This window comes from Scheffersomyces amazonensis (genome assembly GCF_036850825.1).
Source record: "Scheffersomyces amazonensis strain UFMG-HMD-26.3 chromosome Unknown RJT21scaffold_5, whole genome shotgun sequence".
Taxonomy (NCBI): domain Eukaryota; kingdom Fungi; phylum Ascomycota; class Pichiomycetes; order Serinales; family Debaryomycetaceae; genus Scheffersomyces; species Scheffersomyces amazonensis.
Genome location: NW_027042745.1, coordinates 30605 through 49102, shown reverse-complemented (window position 1 = coordinate 49102; position 18498 = coordinate 30605). Strand labels below are relative to the sequence as shown.

The 18498-nt window shown below is 30.2% G+C and overlaps 12 protein-coding genes across 12 annotated transcripts; 3 read left to right on the top strand and 9 right to left on the bottom strand. All coding sequences in view use genetic code 12, as the record gives it.

Annotated features, from left to right (window-relative positions):
• Nucleotides 1-219: 219 nt before the first annotated feature.
• RJT21DRAFT_44719 (uncharacterized protein) lies at nt 220-1988 on the bottom strand. Its single transcript, XM_064884612.1, has one exon. It carries the CDS (start codon nt 1841-1843, stop codon nt 320-322), a length of 1524 nt encoding a protein of 507 aa, XP_064737042.1. The 5' UTR covers nt 1844-1988; the 3' UTR covers nt 220-319.
• RJT21DRAFT_44718 (uncharacterized protein) lies at nt 1989-3478 on the bottom strand. The gene has a single exon (XM_064884611.1). The coding sequence runs from the start codon at nt 3131-3133 to the stop codon at nt 2135-2137; it is 999 nt and encodes a 332-aa protein (XP_064737041.1). The 5' UTR covers nt 3134-3478; the 3' UTR covers nt 1989-2134.
• Nucleotide 3479: 1 nt separating this feature from the next.
• On the bottom strand, nt 3480-4669 carry RJT21DRAFT_44717 (uncharacterized protein). The gene has a single exon (XM_064884610.1). It carries the CDS (start codon nt 4508-4510, stop codon nt 3545-3547), a length of 966 nt encoding a protein of 321 aa, XP_064737040.1. The 5' UTR covers nt 4511-4669; the 3' UTR covers nt 3480-3544.
• A 682-nt stretch (nt 4670-5351) lies between these two features.
• Nucleotides 5352-6290, bottom strand: IME2 (protein kinase; the record flags this gene model as incomplete). Its single annotated transcript, XM_064885492.1, has 1 exon — nt 5352-6290. A coding segment is annotated over one exon (939 nt), but the record flags the coding sequence as incomplete, so codon positions are not given.
• Nucleotides 6291-6715: 425 nt separating this feature from the next.
• Nucleotides 6716-8417, bottom strand: RJT21DRAFT_121472 (uncharacterized protein). Its single transcript, XM_064882107.1, has 3 exons — nt 7721-8417; nt 7619-7656; nt 6716-7531 (listed from the first exon to the last, which is right to left on the bottom strand). Exons 1-3 carry the CDS (start codon nt 8353-8355, stop codon nt 6846-6848), a joined length of 1359 nt encoding a protein of 452 aa, XP_064737038.1. The 5' UTR covers nt 8356-8417; the 3' UTR covers nt 6716-6845.
• A 35-nt stretch (nt 8418-8452) lies between these two features.
• On the top strand, nt 8453-9949 carry RJT21DRAFT_44693 (uncharacterized protein). The gene has a single exon (XM_064884609.1). It carries the CDS (start codon nt 8512-8514, stop codon nt 9940-9942), a length of 1431 nt encoding a protein of 476 aa, XP_064737037.1. The 5' UTR covers nt 8453-8511; the 3' UTR covers nt 9943-9949.
• Nucleotides 9950-9962: 13 nt separating this feature from the next.
• Nucleotides 9963-11082, bottom strand: RJT21DRAFT_127459 (uncharacterized protein; the record flags this gene model as incomplete). The annotated part of the gene is made up of 2 exons (XM_064882893.1): nt 10015-11082; nt 9963-9976 (listed from the first exon to the last, which is right to left on the bottom strand). Exons 1-2 carry the CDS (start codon nt 11039-11041, stop codon nt 9963-9965), a joined length of 1041 nt encoding a protein of 346 aa, XP_064737036.1. The 5' UTR covers nt 11042-11082.
• Nucleotides 11083-11129: 47 nt separating this feature from the next.
• On the bottom strand, nt 11130-13005 carry RJT21DRAFT_121469 (uncharacterized protein). Its single transcript, XM_064882106.1, has one exon. It carries the CDS (start codon nt 12898-12900, stop codon nt 11182-11184), a length of 1719 nt encoding a protein of 572 aa, XP_064737035.1. The 5' UTR covers nt 12901-13005; the 3' UTR covers nt 11130-11181.
• A 488-nt stretch (nt 13006-13493) lies between these two features.
• RJT21DRAFT_87088 (rRNA-processing protein) lies at nt 13494-14231 on the top strand (the record flags this gene model as incomplete). The annotated part of the gene is made up of 1 exon (XM_064885510.1): nt 13494-14231. The coding sequence occupies one exon, from the start codon at nt 13494-13496 to the stop codon at nt 14229-14231; it is 738 nt and encodes a 245-aa protein (XP_064737034.1).
• A 31-nt stretch (nt 14232-14262) lies between these two features.
• Nucleotides 14263-15120, bottom strand: KTI12 (Kti12p; the record flags this gene model as incomplete). Its single annotated transcript, XM_064885530.1, has 1 exon — nt 14263-15120. The coding sequence occupies one exon, from the start codon at nt 15118-15120 to the stop codon at nt 14263-14265; it is 858 nt and encodes a 285-aa protein (XP_064737033.1).
• Nucleotides 15121-15175: 55 nt separating this feature from the next.
• Nucleotides 15176-16409, top strand: MTG1 (putative GTPase). Its single transcript, XM_064884606.1, has one exon. The coding sequence runs from the start codon at nt 15298-15300 to the stop codon at nt 16399-16401; it is 1104 nt and encodes a 367-aa protein (XP_064737032.1). The 5' UTR covers nt 15176-15297; the 3' UTR covers nt 16402-16409.
• On the bottom strand, nt 16410-18497 carry YKU80 (ATP-dependent DNA helicase). Its single transcript, XM_064884605.1, has one exon. The coding sequence runs from the start codon at nt 18335-18337 to the stop codon at nt 16418-16420; it is 1920 nt and encodes a 639-aa protein (XP_064737031.1). The 5' UTR covers nt 18338-18497; the 3' UTR covers nt 16410-16417.
• Between the last annotated feature and the right edge of the window lies 1 nt (nt 18498).

The window sequence follows — 18498 nt, the reverse complement described above, 5'->3', positions numbered from 1 at the left end:
GTAATGGATTATCTGAACCCTTTGAAATTACCTAAAAACAAAAACTGTTTTGTTAATAGTGATGACTTTTGAGAAATTCTGAATCCATAAACAGCTAAAGGTAATATTTACGGAAAAGAAATTGGAAGATGACTAAAGCCACTTATGGTGTGATCAATTAATAAAGTACAATGTAAAACGGCAACTACATTATTATAATTAAGTATTGATATTAAATAAATATTATAAGCTGTATATAATTTACATAGTCTTATTCAAATTAAGTATTAAAGGAACTTCTAAAATAGATCCTAAAATTAGGAGTTTTGAGTATATCACATCAATTAGATTCTTCTGAGCTTGGTAATGCTGACTCCTTTGGTTGTCTGACTCTATCTTTGATTAATTCACATACACCAGCAGCAATGATACTAACTCCTAACATGACAACCAACATCATATTGGAATATTGGTATAATCTTGCTTTATCAGCTGGCCAGCCAGAATATAAGGCATAAGTAGAAACAACTGATCCTAAATTACCTAATCCACTTACTAATGCAGCACTAACGGCAGTACCAACATCACCGTATGTTGGTTGGAAAATTTCTGCAGCCCATGACATACAAATTGGAACTGTTGGACCTAATCCGAATCCAGCAATTAATAAACCTCCATATCTACTCCATTTACCTTTAGCGTAAGTAGTAACAAACATACCACACATAATGATAGCTGTAGCAAATGAAAAAATATATGGTCTTAACAGTTTACGTCTATCAGCAAATGGAGTCATGATTAAAATACCAGCTAAATCAAATAACCAAATTGGTGCATAAAGTAATGAAACTTGAATAGAAGTTAAGGATGGATTGTTAACAGCAATAAGTGTTGAACCGAAAACAGCTAAACCAAATCCAGTTCCTACAACACCAAAATACATAATGATGAGTGGCCAAATTCTCAAGTCAGTAATAATTTCAATGAGGTCTCTCCAGCCCCAAGAAAGTTTCTTATATCTTCCTTCTAAATCCATTCTATGTAATTTCTTTTCTTCTTCATTAAGAGGATGAGTTGGAGTAAAAAATTTTCTGTATAAAATATGTAACTTATTATCAGATTCTGTCGTGGTCTTAAATGGTCTATCAGGTAACCACCATAATAACAGTATTCCACAGGCTAATGTGACAAGACCATAGACTAAATACATCCATTGCCAGCCAGCATAACCTCTCATTCCATCCATTTTTTGAAATCCAGCACTGACTAAACCAGCAACAGCAGCTGAAATTTGAGCAGCAGTAAAGTAATAACCAATTCTTCTGGTCAGTCTATCGTTTGGATACCAAAGTGAAACATAGTAACTCATACCAGGCCAAGTACCAGCACCAACCATTCCTGAAATAAATCTGATAGCAATAAGACCTTGGCTGTTTTCAAGGACATGGTATAAAGTATAAACTAATCCAATTGTAATAATAATTCTAGCCAACCAAGATTGAGGACTGACTTTAGTCATAACTAAATTCATTGGAACATCAAAAAGAATATATCCAACATAGTATAAAGCAGAAGCAGTAGAAATATCATGGGCACTAAGTTTCAATTTTTGACCTAAAGAATGTCCCTGATCAGCATTCATAGTTAAAGTTAATCCATAGGCACTAGAACCAAAAGATTCCAAGAAGTATAAGCACCATAAAGCAGGAATGATTCTGAAATCCAACTTTCTATAAATCTTATCCAATTTCTTGTTATCTAATTCCTCTAAGGGACTTAATAACAGTTCCTCATCATGAAGTGAGTCAGTATGAGCCTCACCAGTTAACTTATGCGACATTTGCAGTTCTAATTCGTTAGCCATAACTTCTTCTCTAATTGAAATTCGAATTGATTCCTATCTTAAGAGAAATAATTAAATAAATCTCAAGAGGAATATTGTCCCTTATTTATACCGTTAAAATTAACCCAACTAGAACTTAAAATAATACGATGATGATAATTAAGAGTAGCAAAAAAAAAAATGTTGAATCAGCGTTGAGTCAAAATGATTCAAAATCATCCTTTAAACTATTACGGCGCACTACCTTATGACTCGTAGTCATTTTTTTGAGCCATAAATTAATTAGTTCTACATAAAAACTTAATTGACAAATTACGCCGTATCGTTGAAGAAACTTTTTAATATATCGATGGTGATTCGTGAGAACTCAACACTTTTATCAACACAAAAGCTATGTGTAATACCCTCCTTGGCATGGGCTATCTCAAATATTACTTCTTTATTACTTTTCTCATAATACCGTTTTACTAAAAAATCTCTAGTTTGATGATTGACCCAACGATCAGAGTCACCAAAATAAACCCAAATCTTGGCTTCTGGGTCAAATTTCCTGCCAAAAAACCAATCATTGATCTCATTCTCTTCGGTAATATCTCGCATTTCTTCCTTAGCAAGGCTCAAAACTTGTTTGACTATGTCCGGATTTTTAATAATGTTTAAAGCTCCTGTTACGGAGTTTTCAAAATTTCGGAATGATACTGAGTCATCCAATACTGGCTTTTGAATTACATAAGTCTTTATAAATTTGCGCAAGTACAGTTCCGGAAATAATTTGAAAAGAACCCGACTTGCATGTATGGCAAAACTCACAAAGGGAGTATAGTTAAACAAAGTAGAAAATATTATTCCATTCTGTGATTGACCAATGTTTCTAATTGTTGGGAACAATAACCCTACAAATTTTATTCTATACTTTCCTGAAAGCAGTTGATCTTCATGTAAATATTTTATTACTCTTTGATTAAAATATGATCCAACTGAATGCGAAAGGAAATATAAATCATAATTTTGCTTGTTGGAGCTTTGAATCAAATCCCGAATAATTTCATATTTGTGAGTAATTTGATCTTCTAATCCGTATAATTGTAATGATTGAATTGAAGCTGGATCACATCCAGCATTACTAGGACATAATATTTCGAAGTGTGGAAATGCTTCTTGAATTAGATTCAAATAACATTTGTAGAAATTAGTTAATCCGGGATTACCTGGAAGTAGTACCAATAATGATCCAACATTTTCTTCTACTAGCGGAAGCTTATGGTAAATGTCTGTATCTGCTGGTATTGTATATACTTTTTGTATCATCATGAGGTAACGTTCGATGAAGGCTTTCTAAATTTCACACAACGTTAAAGTCTTTTTTAGCTGAGAATTTAGTGAGTACAATGAAATTACAATTTAAGATTATTTAATTAATATAGAACGTTTTCTTTAGAATGTTTTCTTTGGTTTAGACATTTTAAGATTCTTTTTCTTAACACTTTACATATGTATTCATAACATGTTTGTAGTTAAACAGGAAATCGAGAAGCTAATTTAAAATCCATATATAACTTAACCCGGTTACTCCGCTCCGGTTAACTTAATATTTAATTGATAGGATATTTCCCTCTACAATGTTAACACCAGCCTTACTCAATATTTATGAAATTAATTAATTAATTAACTATATATCTAAAAACAAACGATTAAGATAACTTTTAATATTTTATAGATTCTCTAATATCTACTTGGTTGAGGGACCTTAAAACTGAAATGTTGATTGAAGCTCCTATCTGTCTCAATATCATCAGAATTGTGAAGGTTTCGTTCAAAATAATCTATTGTGCCATGTTTATCTAATATTATAACTGTCTGGGTACGGGTACCATAATATCTACCTACTGTTTTACTTGAGTCCTGCTCTGGTTTACCTGTATCTAAAGGAGGAATGAAAATGGAATTTCTTAATTCTTTGAATTTAATGTCAAAGTCATTACATTGATAAATTTCCCGATTGTATGTATCAGTACTAAGTATTTTAAAGCATTCTTCAATAAGCTCATGTTTTGATAAACTTTCAGTTGTAGTTCTCTCCATTAGTTCATCCACCATATCTTCTCCTAATTTCACTTTCCTCCAGGGATTATAATATAAAGAATTTGAAATTCCAAATGTTTTCTTAGAATATATATCATCATGTAAATCGTTACAGGGTTCGCCGTGTACTTGATTAGTGCCTAATATTTTCCCATGATCACCCCTATTACTAATAATATTCAAATGATCAATTTTAGTGGTACCAGGATCGATGTTTAATTTTCCAAACACTAACGAGAAACCTCCAATCCTTGATAAATCTATCTTTCCTTCATTTGGTAACTTAATATGATGAAACCAGTCATCATCACTTGATTTGCCACATAGGTATTCTAATGGGAGTATTCCACGAGAAATCTCACTAAAACTATTCTTATTATCGTCTTCTCTATAATTCAATAATACAGCTATTTTCCCAGTGGTTGTTATACCTATCCAAGTACCATTTTCCAGTCTTCCTAAATCTGCTGGCGATAATATCTTCAGACTACTATCTAAGGGTCTAAAATGTGCTGGTCTGGTGGGCCTTTTGAAATATTCATCTCGATTTGATAGAAGAATAAGGGGATAATCTGGATGTTTGGTAGTCGCTACTAGTATACACATTGTTATTGATATGTCTTATTAAGACATAAATATTTCTAAAGAAGAATAAATTTTAAAGAGTTGATTTTGAATTAGTTAAAGATGTAAATTATAGTGCTAAATATTTAGTGCTACACATGCAGTTCTAAAAAAAAGTAACGTGAAGTTTCCTTTTTCGTGACGCTTTAGCGGGCCCGCAGTTTTGTGGGTTGTGGGGTAGAGATCATCGGGAATTTAATCTAACATGACGAAATGTGAAGGTGGGGAGATGATAAGACACAACAATGGTATTCCGATACTATACTTCGTGTATATTTTTTATTCAAATATACATTATTGATCATTGAATAATAATTCCCACATCTCCTTGAACTAGATGTTGATCCTCGGGAAATATTTCAGATGATGGAAAGGCTGAATCTTCTAAGAAATCTTGGCAGTAATTTTGTTCTGGATAATATGTATAACCTTGTACAGTTTTGTCGCATTCTTCATCAGCTATCACAACATTATTATTAATATTAATATTAATATTCATATTCATATTTCTTCTGGTTTGATCCTCTGCTTGCATTTCGGCAAGAAACTTGTCATAGCTTTGAGTTTGAACTGGTGTAGTAACTCCAGTAATATTTTGAAATGCAGATGGAGTAGATAAAGATTGAATAGCGAAAGCATCAAGTATTTCTTCTTCTTCTTTTGCCTGAGAATCATTGTGTTCAAAATTGGAGAAGGCTTCATTAGATGCATTCTGTGAAGTTGGATTACTATCATTTAATTGTTTATTTCTTCCATTACTTTGAGTATCACTCAAAGAATTCTTTCTCTCACTTTCGTAAGCTGAGATAAATGTGTTCTCAAAGTAGGTCATTCCACAGAGAGCCTCTGAAGAAGCTCTTGCATAGGGATCCCATAACAAACATACACTTGCAACAGGAATTATTTCATCGTAGTATCTTTCTTTAATTATTTCAGTATACGTTGATCCATAACATAAAGGAAATTGGAATTGGCATTTTTCGGCAAGATTTGCAGCCTCTCTCCAAAATCCTCCTAATGGCCGATGAAAATGTGGATGAAAATATTCTGGCAATGGAGATCCAAGGATTTGAATAGTCTTGAGAACTTGATCATAATGTGAACCACCAGCAATTAAAGGTGCATGATTCACTAATTCTAATGCAATTACTCCGAAAGCCCAAATATCAACTGGTTGCGAATAAAAACCCTGATACAATAAAATCTCTGGAGCTCTATACCATCTTGTAGAAACATATCCAGTAGATATTTTGGTATCGTATATGCTTCTAGCTAATCCATAATCTCCAAGTTTAACAACTAATACATCATTTTGTCTATGTGGAGGAATACCTTCATTTGAGCCATAATAATAACAAGTTGGGATAATGAGAATATTATCTGGTTTAATATCTCTATGATAATATCCATGAATATGTATATGATTAATAGCACTCAATAATTGTGATAATATACACTTAACCGTGCTTCTTGTGAATTTATAATTTCTATTTCTCATCAATATGTTTAAATTTTGGGTCATACTTTCCATACAAACATGCAATTCAAAATTATAGTCATCAATTATCATTTCATAAATTTGAAGAAGACAAGGATGTGAAGGCATGTTAAGAATGAAATCCACTTCTTTAATGTTTTTAAAATACTTTAACTTCTTCATTCTATATCTGAAAGTTTTAATGGCAACAAGACCAGTATTATTAAACTGAGCGTCATCTAGGGGATCTAAAAGTGTACCAACTTTATCAATACTTCTCCTCATAAGCTCTTCTCTATTAAACTTTGACATAGCTAAAAACACATTCCCAAACGCCCCTTGTCCAATTTCATGCACATATTGATATCTTTCATGAAGATTTGCCAAAGTAATTAGTTTTGCACAAGTCGTCGTATCCAGCGGTATGAACCTTTCTCGTGCACAACCAGGAGGGAATGCAAAATCATATATTGCACTTGGAATCTTTTCTTGAGGTAAACGCTTAGGAGCTTTAACATCTAATTTACCCATTGAACTCTTGACTACAGGTGTATCAATATATAACTCTCTCTATATGACCGTAATGATAATTCAGCTTGAAAAATATAAGTTATGTCCCTACACACGGTGTGTAGTCAATAGTATTATACTAGAATACAATTACAAGACCGGAAAGATCAAATTATTAAACTTATATATCCTCTCTAAATGCCTGTTATTGAATGCTATTGACTATTTGTAATTTGGTCGTAAAAACGGTTGTCAAATTTGCAACATTTTTTAGCGCGATTTACAAAAGGTTAAACAATAAGATATCATTATAGGAATGTATATTACAACCTATATATGTACAAAATCCGAATTTTCTTCTATATCTCCCAGGTCTTCGTCCTCAGACGAATCAGATTCAGAATCACTTAATATGATCATAAATTGCTGATTTGGAGTTGCTGTTGGAGCTCCTTGTTTATCAATATATATATCGTACTTACCGTTTAAACTTGAATATGATAATAAAAGTTCAGGATCAACTGTGTAACTACTAATAATTTCTTCTTCTTCATTTTCTTCTGTATCATCGGGTCCAACTTCTACTGAATTGTCATTATCAAAACTCTCTGAATTTGACATTAATCTCTGAATTCTTTTCGTTACTGGATGAGCTAAATCACAAGATTTGTTTCTTAAACAAAATCCTTGCTCTTCAAAATCAGGACAATTAAACAAATGTAAAAATGGGCATTTATTACCTCGAACACACCAACCTCCAATTGCAAATGGTCGACATATCCATATTTCAGTATGAGGTTCATCATATCTTGGTGGTTTTATATGTTGAAATTTACAATTAGGATTGAAACATTTGTTTTCTAAAAAATACTTACATAATGGAGTATTAAATTCTGTACTATTATGAGATAATAAGCAATTCTTATTCCAACAATTTTCTACCATGAATTGATTACATATTCTGATTTTAGATCTGTCATGACTATATTTACATTTTGAACCTTTCTGACAAATTCCTAAATAGATTTGAAAGATTCATAAACAATTTCATCTTATGTTAGTAAAATACACTATATAAATATCATTTAAAAAGGAGTACTCACCTGTTCTTGAAAAGTATCTACATAACTCTGTAGGTGATCTAAATGATTGTCTGTTAGTATTGATTAAAATGGCATGTTATGTTTAATAAAATTAGTACTTACTTTCTAGTTTTCCCACTAACACATTTTAAACTCGCTCCATTCTTAATTGAATATACTTTATTAGCCCAAACTATTTGTTTCTTTAACATAAATTCAGAATTCGGTATTCCAAGAGGTAATAACCTATTCCCCATTTTAGTTACGGCATATGGTACACCCTCTATTTTAATCCTATCACAATTATCAGCTCGTACTTTATTTCTAGAAACATTTTTCTGTAGAAGTTGTTGACTCCTCTGTGACTCCTTTAACTTCTTTAATTCTTCCTTCTCTTGTAGAATTTTATGATATTGTTGTTGTTGTCTTTGATATACAGCAGTATTTACAAGGGACATACTACCTTTTGATGTTTTACTTACATATCCCTGAGAAACATCATTGGATACAGTATTTTTATCATCTTTAGTAAAAACTGCAGTAACATTTGAAAATGAACTTCTCATTGATTTAGCCTGTTTATTTTGCCATTTCTTTTGAATTGGCGCTGATCGGACTGGTACATAATTATTGATATATCTTGTTCTACTTCCTCTAGCTTGCTTTTCAGCCTGTTTCTTTTCTTCAAGTGCCTTTTTCAAAGCAGCAATCTCAGCATACTTCTTCTTGAACGCATCTCCATCTTCATTTGACGACATTTAATCTCACAAACAATAAATGTCCTGTAAATTGTTAGTCATCATACATAGAGAGATGCTCTCTATATTTTGTTTTTTTCTTAAGGAAGGATATGACTGAGAAATTAGAAATTACACTCTCCATATAATTAAACTATACTAACTATATCTATCCAAATGTCGCTGGGACAAAAAGATACTAAACTTATAGAATTCGGAATATCATCAATTCAATCATTAATACCGATTGATACGGAATCATGTCGAGAAATTATCAATTATTCATTAAATTTAGGTAATGACAAATTAATTCTGGACCATTTACTAGATATCCTTGGAGTCAATTCTGAAGCATTATCATTTATTGAAAAGTTTATAGCTTTGAAACAAGAATCTGAAACCACTCCTAAACCTGTATGGAAACCATCAGAAGTGGAGAAGTCATCTCATAAGCAAGATCAATCTAAAGTATCTAATATCAAACATAATAAATCTTCAGTAACTACTTCACAACTTCTAGATAAACGTCTGCCAGTATCTGTACCAGTACCAACACCTTCCAAAACAGCTAAAAATAAGAAACTTAGAAATCTAAATAATCTTAAGGATATTGAAGCTGCTATAAATGAAATAGAATCTACACAAGAGAGTACTATATCATCAACTGGAGGTATACGAGTATGTAATTGTTTAGCTACTAGACATCCTTTATTTGAATTAGCTCCTAATTGTTTAAATTGTGGGAAGATTATATGTAGTAAAGAAGGACTTCAGCCTTGTTCATTCTGTGGAACTCCACTATTAAATTCCGATGAAACTAAAAGTATACTTAATGCACTTGAACTGGAAAGAGATGTATTACTTAAACGGAATGGTGGAGAAACAAAGGATGATCCTAAAACTAAACCTCATAGTAAACCAAAGAAAATTGTGGTTTCTGTAAATAAAGGTGAAAATCTTTGGAAAGCTCAAGAAAGAGCCTTTAAAATGGCTGAAGATGAATTTAAAAAGCTGAAACAGGCAAAGGAAGAAGAAAAGATAGAGGCAGAATTAAATAGAATAGAATCAATTGATTCAATAGATCCTGATCTTCAAAAGGCTACTGAAAGATTAGAAACATTACTTGACTTTCAAGCTACTGGAGCTGAAAGAACTAAGATTATTGATAATGCAGCCGATTTCGATATGCCAACAGCTTCCGGAACAATGTGGTTATCACCAATGGAACGAGCATTACAATTAAAAGTATGGCAAAAGGAATTAAAAAATCAAGAAGCAAAGAAAAATGAAAGAACTGGTAGAGGTGATAAATCTGTAGAAATGGTTATTAAAGATGGGAAAGTTACCATGGTTGAAAAGTATCGTACTCCAAAGGAAAATGATTCAAATGAATTAATAGAATTACATGAAGGAATTAAAAAACATAAACAACAAGCAGAAAAATCGAATTGGACATATTGGGATTATGAAAAGGATAAAGAAAAATGGGATAAACCAGTATATGTAGGAGTTAATCTGGTATCTACGGGTTCTACCGAATTACCTAAATCAAGAGTTCAATTTCAAAATCCTACAAATAGTGAAGAATTAGTTATAGCATTACCATAGTAATATATATTACTTATCTCTTAAATCGTTTCCACTTGGACTTTTGTATCTTAAGTCTTTTATAATTATTACTAGTTGGTTTGATTTTACCCTTAGTTGAACCCTGTTGTTCACGTTTTAATGGAGTTATATCTTCTTCATCGGCATCAGACTCATAATCTGATTCGGAATGACTTTCATCCTCAAGATAGTGTGTTAAAGACAGTTTCTCTTGTTCTTTAATTTGATCAATCTTCTTATGAATATCTTTAATTTTAGTAGTAGACACTTCCATTTCTTCTCGAGGTTTCATTTTCCATCTTCTTGTAGTTCTCTTTGGATTTTTCTTTTTATATTTTCTATTTTCTATATCACTGAAATCAGAATGATCCAGAAATACATCTTCATCTTCATTTTCATTTTCTTTGTCTTTATCTCTATCATATACATTAATTTCATTAGCTATTTCAGTTAATTTCGTAACAAATCGTAATGGTTTGATGGGAGTGGGGGATACTTGAAATGATATGGTAGTTTGTTTTATTGGGGTTGATAATGGTTGTTTATCATCTTGTTTACTGGTGGTTAAATATTGAGGTGTCATTAATGCATTACTAGCATTATTATTAAACTTTATAGGTGTTACAGGAAAATTGGATTCTGAAACTTCTTTAAGTTGAGCTGTTAACAGACGAGATACTGAATTTGATTCTCTGAATGGATCATTATTCTGATTCTTATTCCTTTTAGTAGGTGTTTTAAATGTACTAAATGATTGTGATTGTTTATCCTTTAATGGTGATGATTCAGGAGGAGTCATTTTCACATCAAAAATAGACATTACTTTCCCATTTGCCTGTGGAGTAGGTCCTAATTCCCCATTGGTAATATTCTTTATTGGACTCTTATAAGATTCATTATTTATAGTCGATACTGATACTGAAGATTCACCTGATTTAATTTTAACTGGTTGTGACTTTAATGTACGATAAGAACTATACAATTTATATATCCTCTTCTCTTGCTTTATATCTTCCTTTCCCGGTAGTCTATCATTCTTAGCTTTGAAATCATATTCCCATTGTTTTATCTTCTTTCGAACCTCCTCTAACTTGTTCATTGGATGCAATGCGTTGCTAGTTAAGTTACTTACTCACTAACTAACTGACTAACTAATGAAAATTAAAAATTAAAAATTAAAAATTAAAAATTAAAAATTAAAAATTAAAAAAAATATATATACATTATACGCGTACACGCCTAATTTAAATTATTTACAAAGCTATGAACATGAGAAAAGTTTTGAGCCTCACTATCTACTTGAGTTAAGATATGACGTAAAGCGGATTGGAATACTAATTTTTCTTGTTCTGAAGAAAATTTAGATCCTTGTGTTATATAACTTTCTATAAAGGATTCAACGGGAGATGAAGAATTATTCCAATATTTATATAGAAAATCTATCATAGAAGTTTTATCATTTCTAATGGCTAAATAAGTTACTAATCGAATCCATTTATTAATTGAATTTGTATCTTGATTAGTATTTAAAAATCCAAATGATGAATCCCATTCTTCCCAAAATTTATCCCATTTAGATGTATTACCATAAGTAAATAATATTAATTCTTTAAACAGATGAGGTATAACTCCCTTATAAAATTTATTTATTAAAAACATTACATCTCTTGCTCTATTACCAGGTTGTTCAACTTTTAAATTAAATGATAATTCGGAAATTTTCTTATTTCCAACTAATATATCATCTATAATTTTTGGTCCTATAAAGTCTTTTTCTTGCTTTATAGATAATCGCCATAATAAAACTAAGAATCCCTTTTGAGATAAAACATTATAATTAGATGAAAATCGGGTAATATTAGCAATGAATTGAGATAATTCATTAAAGATCAAATCAGTCAGCAATTCCTTTGCTTCAGGAGAATCCATTAATAAATTCATAAAATATATTATATCTTGAGTGATTTCCTTTTCTCGATCAATTTGAAAATTTAAGTTCAGATGTTTATCATAGATGGCTTCTGTTACTTTACTTAAAGGAATATAATTTGGATTTAAAATGTGTAGTTGTTTATAAAATTCAATTCTCATTTGATGATCTTTATTGGTTTGAAATTTATTATCGAATTCAGTTTTAAAATCTTCCACAGAAACTTTTGATTTATCACTATTTTTAAAATTATCAACTGTTTTTCTTAAATTCAATAGTCTAGTTGTGGTAGAAAATTCACGTCTTTGATTTGAAAATGTATTCAGACGATTTATACCAATGAAAATATCATCACCTATATCATCAGATTCAACTTTTCTTTCATATTTATGCATATCCTTCTCTTCACACCAAAGAGTTTCAAGTTCTAATTCATTTCTTCTCTCTTTTGTCAACATATGTATTATTATTTCACCTTTCTTAGGATCACAAACTACCCAACTATTAGGTGCTACACCATAAATATTATCAGTAGATGGAGGACCTTTACTACCTCTTCGAAGTAATCTTCTTCTAGCAACAGGACTTATTCCTGAAGAAACAACACCTTCAAGTCGAGGTAAAATGTTATATGTTTGCTTTATAAATAATCTTAATTCAGAGGCAGCTTTAAATAAATGCTTTTCTGATTTCCCAGTTCCTATAAGAATGAATGAATGAGGTTGATTTTTTGAACTATATTGATGATCTTCAGGTAAAAATCTTAAATCAAATAATTCAAGATCTTCAAGTCCATACTCTTCTCCTATAAGTTTAATTATATCATTTATAAATGGTGGTGCATCTTCTGGAACTACAGGTAACTTAATATCTTCTTTCTCCAGAAGTGGTGATGAAACTTTTTCACGTAAAAACCATGGTACTGATTCAGTTTCTTCTTGTTGTTGGAAAATTCTTGCTACAGACAGGAAGTTCCTTCTGCAGTGCAAGAGTGTTGGAAGTTGTCTCCTATAAATCCTTGAAAGCATGATATGCTAGGAATTATGACTACTAGTATAATATTGCAGTTCAGCTATAAAGTCTTTTCATCTCGAATTAATTAGAATTTAATTACACAAACATAAACATATGAGATCACGTGACTTTAAATAAACATAATCTTAATCATCAAATCTATCTAACAATTAAAACTATTTGAAGAGAATTGATATAAGTAAGTAGCGTAGTATGTAGTAAAGTGTCTTTGAAATAAATATGAATGGGTTTGATTTAATTCTTAAAAGTCTATAGATATCTTGTAAATATTTATTCAATTTATATATACTTAGTCAGATTTGGGGCTAAATATGAATAAAATAGAATATTTTCATAATTAAAATTAAACTTAGTAATAGTTCAATCATCTCTCGTCAACATCTTTACATACCTTTCATTTGTATACCATCTATACACTTTTATATTGACTTCTATTATTGATAAGTTTATATTTTGCATTCATTAAGAGTGCTGGACTATATACAGGAACTTCAAATTTTTTTTATGTAAAGCTCATCTTAGTATAGAGATGAATATTTCAATATATGAATTTAATAGAATAACTATACAATAAACAACTACTAGCATGACGAAATTAACTCATAATATACAGAAGAAACAGCATAGAGAACGTTCTCAAACTGAAAAGAGAGCCAAGTATGGGTTATTGGAAAAGAAGAAGGATTATAGATTAAGAGCCAATGATTATCATAAGAAACAAGCAGCTCTTAAAGCATTAAAAGCTAAAGCAGCAACTTATAATCCTGATGAATATTATCATGCTATGACAAAGAAGAGTACTGATAACAATGGTATAATAATTTCTGAAAGAGATAATGAAGTGTTATCAGTAAATGAAGTGAAATTATTAAAGACTCAAGATGTAAATTATATTCGAACCATACGTTTAAATGAATTACTGAAAATAAAGAAACAAAAGGAAACACTAGATTTTAAAGCTGATGGGAAACATACAGTATTTGTGGATTCTAAACAAGATTTAAATAATTTTGATGCAGCAGAATATTTCAAGACTGATTCATCTTTATTAAATAGACGAGAGAATAGATTAAAATTAGATCAATTACAAACCAATAAAAAATTAGTACAGAGTCAAGATATACTTTTAAAAGAGAAAAATGATGTCAAGAAACTTAAGCAATTTAAACTTTTACAACAAAGATTAAAGAGAGAAGCCGAATTAAAACAAATAGAATCAAGAATGGAACAAACTAAAGAATTAATGAAGAAAGGTAATAAAAAGAAAGTTGTTGGCTCTAATGGGAAAGTAGAATTTAAATGGAAAAATCAAAGGAAAAGATAGATATTTATATATATTTATATTTCAAATGCATTTAGTCATTTTCAAGACTTCTATTAATATACTCGACGAATAACGGAGTTATTCTTGAAATATCAACCGATCTCATTCTATTTAAACTTATGTATGTTCTTCTCATTCTTTGTAATTGACCGGTAGTAACTGCCACCGCTGGCATATCTACATATAAATTTTGATCTTTATCAATAATGGCTCTTCCTCCAATTGAAGAAAGTTGTTGATGTTGTAAAATCTTTGATAGTACTTGTTGAGTTTGTTTATCTAATTCTTGAAGGAAATTATTTCCTGAAGTTGGTTTAACTAATGTAGCAGCATTTGGAGGTGGAGGTCTTTTTAAAACAAGAGCATCCCATATTTCATCTATAGGTAATTTTTCATTTTCATCATCAGAAACTATTGTAAATAAAGGAGAATCCCATCGACTATCACCATTAGGTTCTTCATATCTCATACATAATTGATTTATTAATTCTTCATCCCAAGTATTATTCCATTCAAGACATTTTTCACGAGAACATAATACATGTATAACACAATGAGGTGTAACTACACCTTTCGCTTCACAAAATAATTGATATCTAAACCCCTTTATATAAGCTAAAGAATCAAGTATAACAAAATTAGTTCGAGAAAGATCTCTTTTAACAGCTGAAAGTTGATTCCCTCTAGCTTGCTTTTCAAGATTTGAATCCTTATAAGCATCATGAGATATACCTAATGTCTCATCGGAATGATAAATTACTTTATAATTCTTCCCCACCTCATCGGATTGTTGAGCTTTTAAAATTCTTTCTTCTAAAGCCACTTGTAATTTCTTAGCCCATGTTGACTTACCGGATGACGGGAATCCCGAAAACGTTATAAGTGGCATTTGAAGTAAAATTACCGTTTTGCAATCTAAATCAGATGAATAATTTTTTTTTTTATTTTCCGTTTATTTTCTATTTTCTTTCTATATTTTTCAGATATCTCAGCTCAGACTTTCCACTACTCTGCCTAAGCACTAAACACTAAGCAATAAGCAATAAGCACTAAGTAACATACCTTAATGAGTTTGAAATTTGTACCTCGAAGGATATTTCCGAATTACAATATCCCTTTGGCTAACTTTAAGGGTCATCATCAAAAGGCTCTTACTAGATTTGGACATTTAGCACCTCAAATCGATTTAGTACTAGAAGTTCGAGATTCTCGAGCTCCAATATCAACTATAAATGTTTTATTTAGGAAAATATTAGGTAATAAAGAAAAAATCGTTATTTATAGTAAGAATGATTTATCAGTATTAAAAACTGATATTATTAAGAAATGGCATGAATCATTAAATGAAAAGGTTTTATTTATTGATTGTAATAAAAGGAGTGATGCTAAAAAGGTAATTAATTTAGTTACGGAGAAATATAATTCAATGGATTTCCCTCCTCCTTTAGGGTTAAGACTTATGATAGTAGGAATGCCTAATGTAGGTAAATCATCTCTAGTTAATAATTTACGATATGTTGGTTATTCATCTCAACAAGAAGGAAGTATTTCAAGTAAAACTAGAAAAGTAGCTAAAACTGGAGGTCAACCAGGGGTTACAACAAGTACAAGTGAAGTTATTAAATTATCAGAAGATCCAAATATATTAGTTTATGATACTCCTGGAGTATTTCTTCCTACCATTAAAGATTCAGAAACTATGTTAGCATTAAGTTTAGTAGGATGTGTTCATGATTCATTTATCGATCCAGTAATTCAAGCTGATTATCTTCTTTATTTACTTAATTTACAAGATCCTACCGGATCTAAATATTCTGAATATTTAGATCATCCAACTAATTCAATAGATGAATTATTATTTAATATTGCTAAAACAAGAGGAGTTATACGAACTGATGGAACTTATGATGAAGATGGTATGGCATTACATTGGGTAAGTCTTTGGAAACAAGGTAAACATAGAAAATATAGAGGACTCTTTGATTTAGCAGCTATACTTGAATATAATGAAAAGGATTTACAACAAATCTTTAAGACAGAAATGAATAGAACTAAAGAAATGAAAGTTCATGAAAAAATCATGAATAGTAATAGTGATTCTGATGATAAACATAGGAAAAGAACAGCTAAAGATAGAGAATATGATTTAAGAAATAGATTATTCAAATAATAATATGGTAATTTATTTAATTTAAAATATCTCCAACATCAAAGAAACTATCGAAATTTTCTTGTTTAGTATCTTTATCAAAGAACCTTTCAAAAGCTGAAGCAGCAACTTTTCTTCGTTTTTGTTTTTGAGTTTGCAATAAGTATGAAGTATCAAGTTTCTTAAATAATTTCAAAGTTACTTGATTATCTGGATGAGTTATTTTATCAAGATAATTACCAGGTGTTTGAGATTCATTAAAGATATTGGATAATCTAAAAAGATTGGCATCAGAAGATAATTCTGAAAATAATTTATCATTGTTCAAATAGTCAAATAAAGACTCACTTCTAGTTGATGATGAGATGATACGTTTTAAATAATGTAAATATTTTTTGGCAGAAGGTGATTCTGATAATAACATTGAATCAATATTAATATTATTAATATTAGTATGAACATTTTCTGTCACTTTTCTATTGCTAATATAATCTGTAAATAGTTTTTCATCTTCATGATCTAAGGATTTAGAATTAATAAAGGAATCCATATCATGGATAATTTCATTGGAAGGGAAATTTCTTGAATCATTTGTAGTTTCTTGTTGTGATGATTCAGTTATTAATGTTGGAAATCTACCCATTTTCTCATCTTCTTTAAAGGCAAGACGAGTTACAATAAATATATAAGAATACTTAGAATCTCCCATTTCAACTAATTTGGGTACTAAAGCATTTAAAGTTATTTCTTTACCACTTGAAACAACCAATCTAACAATAGCTAATGATTCCATATCTAATAAAGATTTTGCTAATGAATTAAATGCAATATAATTCAGAGACGGTGAGTCACCTAATGGAACAATATATGATGAAGCACCGGTTAAATAAGCTATTGGTAAGTTTTTACTCTTAATAAATCCTAAAATATCAATCCCTGGTTCAGCCGTTAATTTCGACATTTCTTGTAAATCTCTATTTATAACAATAATATCTCGTTGAGAAAACTTAAAACCGGGTTCATGTTCTCCCTCCACTTGTATTTTTTCAAATATATCAGCATCATCTTCATCATCTTCATTTAAATCATCATCTCCTTCTTCTTCTTCTTCATTATCATTACCTTTATACTTTTTGATATAATATTTCGTTACTCGTTTAACTTTATGAACTGTATGATTAGCAGGATCAAGAATATAATCATGACCTTTAATAATATTTTCGGGTTTGACAGCAGGATATGCTTGAACATCTATGGTAATTGCTGAATTTGTAGATAATTCTGAATCTGCTTCTACATCTGTTCCAAACCGTATTTGACCCAGAAAATACAGACGAGGTCCTACTACTTTCAATTCCAGTAATGATTTATTAACCTGTTCAGTATCCTTTAGTTTGAAATTCAGCCACGTATGTGATAATTGTTGCCAAACAGTTTCATTTTTTATTTTAGTAACTGACTTGTCTAATTGTGAATTCAAATCAATAATATTCATTGAAACTCCAATATTATATTGACTACACATTTGGGAATATTCTGAAATTTCATCTAAATTATTTAATGATGTAGATGCAACATTACTTATGATATGTAATTGACGTTTAAATTTTAAATGTATTTTCAGTTTAAATTGATCTAAAGCTAATTCAACAGATTTTACTAAATCATTATTATCAGGAATATCTCTTGTAATTTTCAATTTTGAAGCAAATTGTTTGAATTTTTCATAAGTAAATTGTTCATCATCATATAAGATTTCGAAATTTAAATGATCTCCAGGATTATGAAGTGCTAAAGCAATTCTATCTGATTTTCTATTCTTTAATAATAAATTAGCAAGATAATCATATACGTAAATTAATCCAAATTCTAAATCAGTAATATTTCTAGTGGCATATTTTAATCCCATAGAGGGGGATAAATCTACTAAAAAGATTGTATATTCTTTAGATGCCATATTATTAGTACATAAATAAATAAATATAGATGATTGATATTCGGTAATTGATGGTGACTCAACTTAGACCAATTTAGAAGCGCAACATTAAGCGCGTTTTCCAAAATAGACCACTCGTAATTATAATTACGTCTCGGAATATCAACAATGAAAAATTTCCT